This window comes from Zea mays, chromosome 8 (assembly GCF_902167145.1).
Source record: "Zea mays cultivar B73 chromosome 8, Zm-B73-REFERENCE-NAM-5.0, whole genome shotgun sequence".
NCBI classification, from domain to species: domain Eukaryota; kingdom Viridiplantae; phylum Streptophyta; class Magnoliopsida; order Poales; family Poaceae; genus Zea; species Zea mays.
Window position 1 is genome coordinate 37,528,973 of NC_050103.1, and position 13,853 is coordinate 37,542,825.

Sequence of the window (13,853 nt, forward strand, 5' to 3'; positions counted from 1 at the left end):
ACACTGTCTGGTGTACACCGGACAGTCCGGTGAATTATAGCGCGTCGGCTCTGAGAATTCCCGAAGGTGAAGAGTTTGAAGTCGATCTTCCCTGGTGCACCGGACACTGTCCGGTGGCACACCGGACAGTCCGGTGCCCCCGACCAGGGTGCCTTCGGTTGTTCCTTTGCTCCTTTGTTTGAACCCTTTTTCTTGGTCTTTTTATTGGCTTATGGTGAACCTTTGGTACCTGTAGAACTTATAGACTTGGGCAAACTAGTTAGTCCAATTATTTGTGTTGGGCAATTCATACACCAAAATCAATTTAGGAATATAGATGTAAGCCTAATTCCCTTTCAGTATCGACAAAGAAAGTCGCTGTCACGACACCAAGTGATGGTGACGGAGCCTTTGCCGATTGTCCTTTTTGGAATTCGGTAAAGGCTCCGTCTTTTCCGAGTGTATGCTGAACTAGTGCTCGACAAAGAAGTCTCTCGTGGGCCCCTTTGCTAGTCCCTTTGTCGAGTGCTCAGCGGGAGGCGGCGAGCGCGGGCGATGACAACGAGGGCGCGCGGCGGCGAGGGTAGGCGGATGGCGGCGACAGTTGAGTGTAATGGGGTCGCAGGCCCCCGGATAGGCTTAAGTATATGTTCTTTGCTGAGTGCCCGTAATCTAGTACTCAACAAAGATTTTTTTATTTCAAAAATTACTTTGCTGAGTGTCCTGATCCGACACTCGACAAAGAATATACTTTGCCGAGTGTCCTGGATCCGACACTCGGTAAATAATATACTTTATCGATTGCCACTTGACATGCACTCGTCAAAGATTATTTTAATTTTTTTTAAACTTTTTGTCGAGTGCCTCCTAGTAGACACCCGACAAAGTAATTTTTGCCGAGTGTCTTTCTTTACACTCGACAAAATATATATTTTTAATTATTTTTTTCACCAAACTTTTTGTGATGTGTTCCTACAGTATATAGACATAAATGTTCAATTTTGGCACAATTGTCAAAGTATTTGCTATAAGTATTAGATTTAGTTTGTTTAATTAAAAATTTTCAGATAATTCAGATTTAAACTGAAAGTCACTCAAAAATGTAAAACGGTGAATAAAAAATGATAATAATATTATTTTGCACAAGTTACTGTCTATTTCATAAATACATCAGAATTTTCAAACACCAATCTCACGAAAATGACCGCGAACTTGCGATCCAATTTTTTAAAATTGTATAAAACATAAAAAAATCAAAAAATTATAAAACTTGTCGGCATGTTATGATATCATACACGAACCGTGTAAACGCGCTGAAATAAAACGGTACAGACCTGTTGCTAAATTGGAGAGAGAGAGAGCTGTAGGGGTAACGAAACCTCTGTAACAGTAGAATTGTCGATCGAATAATGAGACAGACAAGTAGAGATGAGCAAAAACGAGAGTCGCTTCACTGTTTGAGCATCTAGCGTTGGTCATGCACGATGTCTTCCGGGGGATTGGTCACCAAGAACCATCGTATCCCCGCCAGATCGCAGATCGGTGGTCCGCCGCACCGGAAAAAGCTAGGTAAGTCGAGGCATGCCTGCTGCGGAGGGCCGGGACTAACTACGAGCTGCCGTGGCCGTTCCTGGTGCCGGTGGGCCCCCACCACGCTTCTCTTTGCCTTCTCTCCTTCCTTCCCTCCTCCAGATTATTATTTATAAGCCATTTGCATTGCGCTCCAGCTCGGGAGCAAAGGCAAAGCAGCCAACAACAATCAGAGGGACAAACAGAGAGCAACGAAGCTCGCGAATCGAGAGCGCCAGGAAGAAGAAGAAGAAGAAGATGAAGATGAAGATGATAATGATAATGGAGCAGGAGGAGGAGGCGTGCTCGTCTTATTGCTCCTCTCCGCTGCGGCAGTGCAGGATTTGCTATGACGAGGAGGACGAGCGGCGCTCCGCCATGGAGTCGCCCTGCGCCTGCTCCGGCTCCCTCAAGGTACGTGCTTTAATTCGGACGACGGGTTCTTGTATGCTGTTCTCCACCGCCTGCTCCTCCCGCCTTGAATGATATGGCTCCTCCCGCCTGCAGTATGCTCACAGAGGATGCGTGCAGAGGTGGTGCGACGAGAAGGGCAGCACCGTCTGCGAGATTTGCCTTCAGGTCTGTCGAACCGATCGCCCAATCCTTCCTGGTTTCCTCGCCTGCTCACCGTCCTACTGTTTTAGCCATGGAAGCTTCAACTTTCCCTGAGCTTGTGTTGCACAAAAATTTAATTCGGGTGGCGTTTAGGGCCTGTTTGTGGAAATGGAGTATTTTCTTTGTTACTGGAGAACACTGTAGTATTTGAAATATTGTGATATTTTTTTCCAATATAGTGTTCGATAGACCTTTAAAAAAACTCGGTTTTCAAAACTACGGTTTTAGCTATAATGCTACAGTATTTTTACAATTTTGGAAATTTAACTTCATACCAAAGCTTGGATGTACTGTGGCAAAAAAACTGTGAGTATGTTTTGTCATTTTCAAACTGTAGTATTCGAAAATTGTAGTTTCCAACACTGTTTCGGCAAGGGCAGTGCTTTCGTAAAGACTGACTGTCTTCTCAGCAATTCTCCCTTGTCATCAAAGCATGAAAGTGTTTTTTTAGGTAGCAAAGTATTGAACCTTTCTGAGAGTCCAAGTAAGTAATAAAAGCTCAGTAGGAAACCGAACTGAACCTGCTGATTTCGCCTTTTTTTTTTCTGGGGGTACTGACAGAACTTCGAGACGGGCTACACCGTTCCTCCCAAGAAAACCCAACCAGCTGATGTCGCGGTGACCATCAGGTGTGCATCTCTCTCTCTCTCGTTCTCTCGCTCGGTGGTAATGGTAACTGTGCAGTGGTATCAATGCGCGCGTTAAGGCTATCGAACAAGGTGAATGTTGTGTTTAATTGCTGGTCCGTTCAAGTTGTTCAATACTACAGCTGTTCTGTTCTGTCATCACAAAGTAACCAACGTCCCTCGCTGAACATCCATTTCGTACTTTTTATCTGTGGCATCGCCTCATCTGAACCGAGTGATCAAGATCAAGTATGAGGAGCTGGCTATCTCGATCGCTAAGGTGGTGACCAACCTACCTATCTTTATCTTCCATTGATTGATGGAATCTGCCAGCGAGACAGGCACTCGTCGCATTCGCATTCGTATAATAATAACTAGGTGAGTGCCCGTGCGTTGCAACGGAACCGAATAATAACACGATAACTTATATGTCTCTGTTGTATATTATAGTTATGTGTCCGTGCGTTGCGACAGAAGTAAAAGATTTGTATGAAACATTAATACAAAACGACAAACATCACTATAATATGCAAAATCCGTGTGGAAAACATTATCAATATCACACTAATCAGCTAATTCTTTTTAGTGATATCGATAAGTCTCTGTTGTATGTTTGCAGCGATGGCATATCGGCACGAATTGTCCTCATAACTTAACAGATCAATCACAAAGTTCCTTCGAACAATCTTTGCATCCTACAGACAAAGACATAAGAGAACAAAACATATTATCTTGTAAAAAGAGATAACTGGAATATATGTTTTGAACATAGAACGAACGTACTACACTTACCCCAACAAATTTCATTCGTCTGTCATTCCCCCATATGGCCATAGCCTGTAGAACGAGGTAGCTGGTATTAAACCTATAATATAATGTTTGGGCAACTATGTTTTATACAATGATTATCATAGAAAAAATTTAAACTGCTGAGGTGGTACGAAGAAAATACCCTCTTAAGTCAATTGGAACACCAGTCTGAATTGTATGTTCCCACTTAAAGATATCCTCCGCCCATCGAGAACGTTTCTTGCTGTAAGCAATCTTATATTTCTTTGAGGCCATGACAATCGCTTCCGCAAACCTCTTGTATGGCATGTGTTTACACCAATCTTGAGTCGGTGTAAAGTGGATAAAAGTCACATGCTTTTTAACATGATCTATTACGAAAAGGGCGTGACATCCGTTGAATTTCCATGACATAAGAACCTGCAAAATATCAGTCATTCGGATGGCTATCGGCGCGCGGTTTGGAATCCGAGTCGAGTGGAATCCGATTCGCCATCGAGACTTCAGTCGGCCCTTACTCGTGCTGTTTGGTCTATCGCGCGTGGTCACGGAGGAAGAGGCGAAGTCGAAACAGTGTAAAGCCGCTGTGCGGCAAGCCTAACGGCGGAGGAGGGGAGGAGCCGGAAAGCGTGAGGGCTGCGTGTTTTTTTGGTAGCGTGTAAATTAATGGCCACCAAACAACCGAGCAGTGCACAGGGCAAGGAGGGAGGGGAGGGAAAGCCGAGGGCGGCTGCTCACCGGAAAAACATTAATAGGATACATGTTAGTGAGTCTAAAGTTTGTCTCACCCTAATTTGTGTCGGTAAGTTTAGACTCACTAATAAGTCACTAAACTAATATACAAAGTTTGTCGCAGCATAGTTACAAACTCCCTGGAGACTCAAACTCTCCACGTCTGACGCATGCAAAAGTAGTTACAGGGAGCATCTATGCAGCGACAAGTTTAGACGCACTCACCGGAAAATTTCAATATGAAGAAAATCTTATTGATGTCGATCAAAATACTGAACCAAGTAGTTACAGGGAGTTTGTTCACATCTGGAGACTCAAACTCTCTTAACAGTTAGCTAGCTTAGTCTCCAGCTAATAGGATATGTTGCCTTGTTGCAAATCGACGCATACAAAACATTGCATACAAATATCTGGGAAAATGCAACCGACGCATGCAAAAGAGCCTGAAACTGGCAATAGGACGGTTTGGGTCAGATAATCCAGCTCTGGATCTCTGAATGGCCTCTGCAACTGCTTTTACAGCAGGATCCTGACCGACAACTCGCTTGTGCAGCTCTTCCTCCAGATACAACAATTTCTCCCTGTCAGATTGCTTTAGTTTAGAAACTGGAATGCCTGTCCACCTGCTCACTATTTATGCAATATCGTCTTGGGTCACCTCTTCCCTTAGCATGGATTTCCCAGAACTCTGATATTCATCAAGCTCCTTCTATGTCGTTTGAAGCTGGCGCTGCAAGGCATTCAGGCTGCCATATTTCAGTTCAGCAGCTCGATTAAGATCGTACTCACGTTCTGCCTGCTGTATCTCCACATTTACCCTGTCAATCTGTTGCAGCAGGTAGTAGATTTAAGTCGATTGCCTGCACCAACTCTATAAATGCATTCACACTCATTGTGGAAAGGCAAACCTTACCTCTTCTTTGATAGATTGAATTTTAGTCATCACTGATTTCTCGTGCTCCCACTTCTCAGTCAACTGATGTTGTTTATCCTTCAAGAGTGATAGTTCTGCTTCAAGACGAGATAGTCTGTCCTTTGATGCTTTGTCTGTATCATTTGTAAGTGAGAGACGCTCCATTTCAATCTTTAGGACAACACGATCGATCTCATCCAGAGCAGTAGGTTTTGATGTTATCTCCATTTTTAATTTGGCAGCTGATTCATCAACCAGATCAATAGCTGCAACAGAGCATAACCTCTCATTAGAAAGACCACATAAGATCTTACAGTAGTGGCCGTAATAATATCTCCTCATCTAGCAGGTTAGTTTCAATTAAGATGGCAATGAGTCAAATAAATCACCTTTGTCAGACAAGAATCGTCCACTGATATAACGGTCTGAAAGAACAGCTGCAGCTACAAGGGCACTGTCAGATATTCGTACACCATGGTGCAACTCATATCTCTCTCTTAGTCCTCGGAGTATTGAAATTGTATCTTCAACTGAAGGCTGATCAACATAAACTTGTTGGAAGCGCCGCTCTAGTAGTTAAAATCAACAGAACCTTCATCCTTGCAGAAGACAAACTGTTATATGTGCCAAGCTTTGTATGCCCCTATCGGTTCTCTGAAGGTGTATATGAACTCAGCATGACAAGGTGTTCATATAACAGTTTCCTAGTGGGGACTTTGTATGCTTACTTGGCATTCTTGAGTTCATATACAGCAAGTGTTCCGATCTGTGCTTGTGTCATGTCTGAAAGTGAACAGCGGGAGAGTGATGAACTGAACTACGACTGAAGTAGTAGTAAAAGTAATAAACATGCAATATATGAACATAGAAGCTCTGACCAATGCGCCGTGAGAACATGATTAGCAATGCCTTAGGAAAGCCTCCTTTCTACTCAAGCTAGAATTTCAGAAGATGTAAACGATCATCAGAAGATTGATGCAATGGTACATATAAAAAGTCATATTATAAGGAAACATGAAACCATTACCTCAGATTTATGCTCGGTAAGCCTGCAATCAACATTATTATCACCTTTCCACTGCTGCCAGCTGTCATGTGCTTCTAGCTTACCAGACCCAGGCTTGAATCCATGCCTAGCTGATGATTGATCAGATCTTCCAGCAGGAGGCATCATGACTGTTGTGCTTGATGCATATGCTGATAGAGGCTGTGAAGGAGCAGTATCTTGACCCAGAGAATATGACTGATATGCAAGGCTTGCAGAGATAGTAGCCAGACCAGTCTTACCAATTATTGCATTTCGGTAGGTCTGGGGAGTATAAGATGGGGCAGAAAAGGAAGGATCATTTACTGACCTTCTCCCAGCTGCCTCACTCATCGAGCGGGAAAGCAACGTGGAAGTTTGAATATGTGAAGCAACTGGTGCAGTTGATCTTGGTGTGGGTAATAGAGGAGCACTTGAAGGCCTCGATGCTGCAGCAACTTCCAAAACTGAGCTGACTGTGACCTTCCTAGAAGTAGTTGCCCCTTGGGCTTCAGAATTAGTAGCTGGAGATATATGTGGCTGTTCTGAAGAAGGCAGAGCAACTTTATCAACTTGCGATAATCTTTGGGAGGGGGGGCTGGAATGAACCTATCAATTTGCAGCGACCTTGAAGGAACAGGAACATCTTTAGCACCTGATAGTGATTTTGGTGGAGCTGGAGAAATGCTCTAGCAAAATGCAAAAACAGAACATAGTTACAGAAATGAATCGGTTGACATTAACTAAGAATCTGAGCATTCCTTATGTAAGCTGGAAAATAAGAACCAGTCAACATATCCAATAAGAACCAGTAAGAATAGCAGAGCCAAACCAGTACAAGGGATGACCAAAGAAACCAACCTTGAGAGGAGGGGGGGGGCAAGGGGCCAAGTATTTCCTTCTTGACTTTGCTCTCGTCACCTATGATAAGAAGCGTGAGACCAGCAAAACCTGAGGAGCAGACTACTGGTGTGACTAAGCATCAATTTCAACTGTGCATTTATCTATAGATTCCTACAAAAAAGAGAGGCTTCCAATTGCTTTGACATGTGAACAAAATAAAACATTAAGCTCCCATGTTTATCTTTACGAACCATCGGTGGCGAACCCAAGATTTGAATCCAATTTATGCCTAACTAAAAAAAATCCCTCAATTTATGCCTAATTAAAAAATCCCTTATCTCGTTAACCTAAGTGGTTTTACCAAATCCAGTCCAATTGTACCTGCAAAAGACAAATTTCTGAACGCAAAACCAAGGTATTAAATGCTCAATTTCTATTGAGCTACTGATGAACTGCTTAAGCTGGCAGTTCGATGTGGCAAGGTGGACAAAATTTTAGAGCGAGTTTTTTTAAGGACTAACTAAGCAAGTGGTCGCAGCACATGAAACCCAACTGATGGCCTAACTAAATTAGTTTAAGGAGTGACAATGGCTATATGATTTATTTCTAAAAAAGGAAAAACAAAGCAATGACTGGGTGAAGCTCAACATGAGCCACACTCAAATATAGATCAAATCAAAAGAGATTGGCAAGCTAGGCTGACCATGCACCGCGATTAATCTGCTCAAAACTGAGGTTTCAAGTATTAGCTCTGCATTATGTCTTGGTACTAAGAATTATCTTTTAGTAAGAGAAGGGTTCCATAGAAGCAGAGGAAATATCCTCGTTAAATTAAGAAAAAGGGTTGCCAACCATAGCAATATGCCAAGTAATTTATACCAGCAAACCTTCATTCAAGTTGCTTTGTATCCATTGGTTAGGGAGCAATAAATGACTTACTCTGAAGTATTGGAACTATTCAAATTTTCAATCGCTGGAACTGTTTTACTTTTTGATTTGCAATCAGGACAGAAATAATCTACATTTTTCAAATCATATGACACAACGCCAAGTTAACAAAAGATATTCATAATTTACATGTAGACATCCAAGGTTATGGATACACCAAGAGACAACTAAAAAAATTGAGAAGCTATTAACACAAAACTTGAACCCATGCCTGTCAGTGATGGTCAATTGAAAAATCGAGAAGCTATTAGCACACCAAGAGACAACTGTAAATGTACACAACCATCAAAGATATTCATAATTTTCTCATTTAGAAGATATTTAATTGAGCAGTACCAAGGTATTCATGTGATGTTTTTACTGCCAGTATGTGGTTTATATGTAGATGTAGTCACTTCGCTGGCATTCATTGGTCATGTTAGTTTTTTGCCTGAACATGTCTAGTTTTCAAAAAATGTACACGACCATAACTGAATGAGGCAGTAAAAGCATGCATCTCTGCAGGTAGGTAACAACTGGGTACAAAAAGGATGCATTTTCTTATGGATGAACAATGGATCGTCAGAGATGGGCTGAGTTTGGGGGAATCTAAGAACCTCACTCACCTGCAACGTGCAACGAGGCAGTGGGCGGCGAGCCGGAGCATTCCAAACCACATCCGTGTCGTCAGGGAACTCACCACATTTCAGCAGCCGGACAATCGGACGAGTTGAGCCCAACAGCAATGTGTCGACCATCATGAGCCTAGCTAACGCTGGTAATAGGACCGCTGTCCTCATCGATGGTCACAAGCTTGGATGTGGATCCCCTCGATGCATCCCGTAGGTACACGGTGTTTCCCAAAGCAATGGACAGCACGTTGTTGCTTCCCCAGTCAAGCAGGTTGAGGTAGTAGTCATCAACAAGTTCTAGTGCGTTTAGGGTCCTCTCGGCAGACTGTATATATTTTGACTCAACTGCATCAGTGATCCACCATTTTCACATGCCACTACACTGTTGCATAAGATTGCTAGATGTGGAATCAGAAGAGATATTACACGTACCTAGGAAATGTGGCGCCGCTGCTTGGTCGGCTCGGCCTGCAGGTTGGAGGAAGCGACATTGGTGAAAGACACGTTCTCGGGTTCTGGCAGCTTGTTCCTGAAGGCGAGGATCCGTGTCCGGTTGTTGAACAACTTCCGCGCGAGCAGCCTCCTGTATGCCTCCTTGGACGGGGATGCCACCATGCCCGCCGCGTTCTCCTCATCCTTCCTGGGCTCTGTGAGCAGGTAGTGTGCCATGTCCATGTCCATCGCCGATCTGTCGGGGATGAACCTGTCGCCGTGCAGGACACAAACAGGAGGAGAAGTGGAGAACAAGACAAACTTGGTCAGACAAACCATCGAACACCCACCTTGCTTGCCCAAGTAGCAAGAGAATGGACCCACGTAGCACTTGGCCGACGGGTTACGGGATCCCGAGCTCAGCGATGGCATGTGGGGGCGGCGGCCGGGGCGCGACGGCGTGGCTCTTCTCCGAGGAGATCGAGTGAGAGCCTGCGTCCATGGTTAGAGCAAACAAAAAAAGAGGGCAAACACAACAGCAGAAGCGATGGATTTAAAAGGCTAACTAAACAATAGCAGGTTAGAATCAAACACAAAATAAATGGTACAATCAAACAAGAAGATTAACAACAAACTTGTTGAAGCTCATCTTCCTCACACGCACGAGATGGCAGCGTACGCAGGGACCCAGACCTTCCATCCGCGCGTCCGAGGAGGAGTTGGTGGCGTAGTGAGGGGGAGATGATGAGGAGGTGGCGTAGGGGCTGCGGACACGCGGACCTTCCATGCATTTGCGCGATTTAGGGGCGCAGGGCAGCGGACCTTCCATCCGCGCGTCCGAGGAGGAGGTGGCGTAGGGGCTGCGGACGTGCGGACCTTATATGCCTCCGCGCGATTTGGGGGCGCAGGGGCGCGTACCTTCCATGCGGGCTGGACGCGCACTCCTTCCATTGACGGCGGCTGAGGAGGAGGTGGCGGCGCAGGCGGTGTGACGGACGGGCGGTTGCGTGGAGTGGGGGGCCGTTCCCGCAGACGGGACGGGACACGTCTATGCTCTGCCCGCAGTGCTGGGGAGAGGAGGAGGGCGTGGATGTTGCGGAGGCGAGATTTCCGGTGGCGGACGCGCAGAGCTTCCATTGCTGCCGAGGCGAGATTTCCGGGCACGGACGCGCGGGCAGGCGGGATACCCGACGACGGGCATCACGGCGCGCCGGGGGAGGGGGGCGGGGTGCCTGGCGCGGGAGGGCGACGCGCGCGGGGCGTGCATCGCGGGCGGGGGCACGGTGAGGTGGTGGACGCCCTCCGTCCACCCTTAAGGATTAGTAGAGATAATAATACTACCAGCAGCCAAATTCCAAGATGTCTGTCCAAAAGGCATACGGGGGGCGTGCGTGCATGCATGCATGTCTGTCCAGCAGGCCCCTCGTTCTCATCCACTGACACAGCATGCATCCTTCCTCACTCACCCCTCATCCGGTTCAGCAGAGACAGCGTGGCGGTGCCCAGGCAGCAGAACGAGCCCGAGGACGAGGAGGAGCAGGTGGCCGCGGCGCTGATCGGAGCCAGCGATCCGGAGTACGCCGAGTGCGCCCGCGCCGCCGGCAGGAGCGCGTCCTGCTGCCGCTCCGTGGCCGTCACGGTACGTTTCCAGCCAGTTCTAGACCCCCCCCCCCCCCCCCCCCCCCCCCTGAACTGCAGTGCGTCTGTGTCTGAACTTTGGCACCGTCTCCATGCAGTTCACGATCGTCCTGCTGCTGAGGCACCTGGTCACCGTGGTGACGCTCGGAGCGGCCAACCAGCAGCAGTTCGCCTTCAGCCTCCTCACAGTGAGTAGTCCATCTCCACCACCTGAATGAATGAATGCTTCTTGGTTTCGCACGGAAATCTGAAGAAAAAAAAAAAGAAAAGGGCAGCAAAGAGGTTTCTGCGTTCGATCGGCTCTAACATAAAAAAAAACATTTGCTTCTTCCTTGGCTTGGCACTCGGCAGGTGTACATGCTGCGGGCGAGCGGGATCTTGCTTCCGTTCTACGTTGCCATGAGGCTCATCTGCGTGATCCAGCAGGGACAGAGGCAGTACAGGCTGCATCTGCTTCAGGTTTAAGTCGATCCATTGCCACTTCTGAATAGATCGATATCGTTGGCGGGCTGTGTCCTGCTGGACGGAAGCAGCAGTTGGTGGGACAGCTGCTAGGCTGCTAACCTGTAGGAGTATGTTGGGTGCTGCAGGAGCAGAGGAGACACGCGTTGAGGCGGTTGGTCTGGCTGCAGGGTCAGGGACAGCACCAGCAACCGCATGTCATCCTGGTTCGCTGAGGAACAAGGCATTCGTCTAGTGCTCATACGCTCGTTCATCCAACCATCCATCACGTACAAGACTGTAAATTTGTAAAAGGGACAAAATAAAGAAGAAAAGGAGAAAGAAAGGTGGCGCAATGTTTTCGATTGCCAATCTTCTCTTAACCTGTTTACTTGGTTTTAATCCGTATTAACTTCTACTGCTACTGCTTTGTTTTTGTCACCCCTTTACTGGTGAACGCAGTGATGTCGTACTACCACCCCCGCAGAACAACAAATAATGAGCACGACAGCGATCCTGTACAGATCCACCCACTTTATTCCCTCTTCACTTCAAAGTTCAGAATACGACGATGGAGCATATACGACTAACTTATGGATAGTTTGAAAACTCAAATCTCCTTCGGTATTGAAGTGGATTAGACAGAAAATTAGTTCAATTTCATTCCAATTCTCTCTAATTCCAAAGAAGATTTGAGGTTACCAAAGTAGCAAAAATGGGTACACTATATCTTAGCTCACAGTATATAATATGCTGAAATATTGATAATCTATAAATTATTTAGTTATGCATTATTGCTCGTCACAGATTGAAAATCATTAGGGCTTCATATACGCGGTACATAAACTGTTCTGAACACATTTTCGACGTACATCTACTGTGGACATTGGAGTCGGAAACTATGAGCACGTGCCGGTGGCAGACCGAAAAAGGTGTAACCCAGTAAAACACGTGATCTCAATCTCATGCATGAAATCCCTGCCACTGCCACCCCTCAAGGAATCGTACAAAGGAGCAGCGTAGCTCAGAGTATTGGTCTACTGGAGTAGTAGTAGTGCCAGTGGGCACAGCCGCACACTTCCATGGTAGTAGTAGAGTTGTTGCATGAGTAAAGAGAGGCCGGCCCCTGGAACGCAAAAAGTGCCATGAATTCCAGCTCTTCCGGTTCCACTACGTTGAACACCAAAAGTTTCACAGGTCCTGCCCTAGAGGTCACATGGCCCTCGGTTCAAACGGTCCACGTGTGAATATAATTAATTAGGGTTTCTAATTTTCTGTGAGATTTGTTAGCAAATTTTACGAGATTTGTTTAGAAACCGACTTAGAGTACTTCCCCTTATATAAACGAAAGGGTACAGCCGATTCACACAACCATAATCGATCTAATCAAACCAATTATCATATTTCTCGTATTTGCATTTCTTTCCATGCATTAGGAGTAGGAGTAATCTAGCTCTAGTTTAGTCTTCCTCTACCTCAAACCTTCACTTTTCTTTGAGTCTACGTCGACTATAGGCGTCTTGGGTGGCCTGTCAACCCCAAGACAACCCTACATAGGGGTGAAAACGGGTTGGATATAACCGTCGGGTACTGGATACCGGTAGTGCAAATATCCGTTTTTTCGGATACGGATTCAGGTAGTTTTATATTCGGGACGGATACGGGTAATACCTGGATAATGTAGCTTCGAATTCGGGTCGGATACGGAGCGAGAACTACCTGGATATTCGGGTCGGATACGAGTACCCGGAATTCAGATACCCGTTTTCTTTTTCTGCGTAATATAGTTATAAAATTATGAAATCGGATAAAGATAAAGTTTATATAAAAATTGTAGAGCTTGAAGAGATCTATAACTTTGTAATGCATCAATTTTTTGTTTAAACATATCTTTAGGCCAAAATCATTGAAATAATGTCCAAATTTATATTAAATTAATAGACTTTATTATTTTTATGTGGGGGCTTAAGGTTATCTCTACGTGGGAACTTAAGGTTATCTTTTTATAGACTATTTATTAGTAATGGTAACTTATTTATATTTTTCGGTCAATACTACAATATTTTAAGGATTTAATTGTATTTTGATGATTTTCTATGATAAGAAATTAATAATACAAAAATAGCCTCAAAAAATCGTGAAATTTTATGGAGACACAACATATGTTCATATATAACCACAAAAAATGTTTGGATCATAAGATCTATAAGATGTCCGCATTTTATCCATTTCACTTTCACTTATTTATATGAGTTACATGTGAAATCAGTGTAAGTATCCAAGTTTCAACATAACCAATACTTTACTTTATTATTTTCATATGCGGACTTAAGTTATCTTCGTATAAAATGTTTATTAGTTTTTGTAACTTATTCGCAATTTTGTAGTGAAACTAGAATATCTTATGAATTTTAAATATTGTGGTGTTGGTTCTACAATGTCCTTATGATAAGTAACTTTGAACTGCATGATGTCAATTTTATCGATGAGCAATGGCCAAACAACCTTTATTTTTGCCGAAAATAACCATGAACGACTATTTTCAATAATACCGAAAGCTAACACCTAAAGATTTTTGACCAAGAAATGGTCTCCACCAAAAATCCAAGAATGTGATTTATGGCAAGGAAACATATGTGGGGTGAGGTATACGAGCCACTGGTTCATAATCAATGGCCAGACAAGTCCCATTT

The 13,853-nt window shown here is 44.7% G+C and overlaps 1 protein-coding gene and 1 non-coding gene across 6 annotated transcripts; one reads left to right on the forward strand and one right to left on the reverse strand.

Annotated features, from left to right (window-relative positions):
* The first annotated feature begins 1,304 nt into the window (after positions 1-1,304).
* Positions 1,305-11,889, forward strand: LOC103635082 (uncharacterized). 4 transcript variants are annotated; one of them, XR_557155.3, is made up of 9 exons: positions 1,327-1,618; positions 1,707-1,962; positions 2,056-2,127; positions 2,725-2,792; positions 10,564-10,720; positions 10,818-10,907; positions 11,071-11,178; positions 11,310-11,507; positions 11,623-11,889. XR_557155.3 is itself a non-coding variant. In XM_008657633.3 (8 exons), the coding sequence occupies exons 1-8, from the start codon at positions 1,464-1,466 to the stop codon at positions 11,394-11,396; spliced, it is 990 nt and encodes a 329-aa protein (XP_008655855.1). In that variant the 5' UTR covers positions 1,305-1,463; the 3' UTR covers positions 11,397-11,584. The 4 variants fall into 4 exon arrangements, 3 of the variants coding, with proteins under 3 accessions (XP_008655855.1, XP_008655854.1, XP_008655856.1); XM_008657633.3 differs by lacking the exon at positions 11,623-11,889 and having other exon boundaries at positions 1,305-1,618; positions 10,567-10,720; positions 11,310-11,584; XM_008657632.3 differs by lacking the exon at positions 11,623-11,889 and having other exon boundaries at positions 11,310-11,584.
* On the reverse strand, positions 2,725-8,536 carry LOC103635081 (uncharacterized). 2 transcript variants are annotated; one of them, XR_002264361.1, is made up of 3 exons: positions 5,224-8,536; positions 3,582-5,136; positions 2,725-3,484 (listed from the first exon to the last, which is right to left on the reverse strand). It is a non-coding gene; the product is annotated as an uncharacterized protein (transcript). The 2 variants fall into 2 exon arrangements; XR_002264360.2 differs by having other exon boundaries at positions 2,725-5,136; positions 5,224-5,489; positions 5,613-8,527.
* Positions 11,890-13,853: the final 1,964 nt, after the last annotated feature.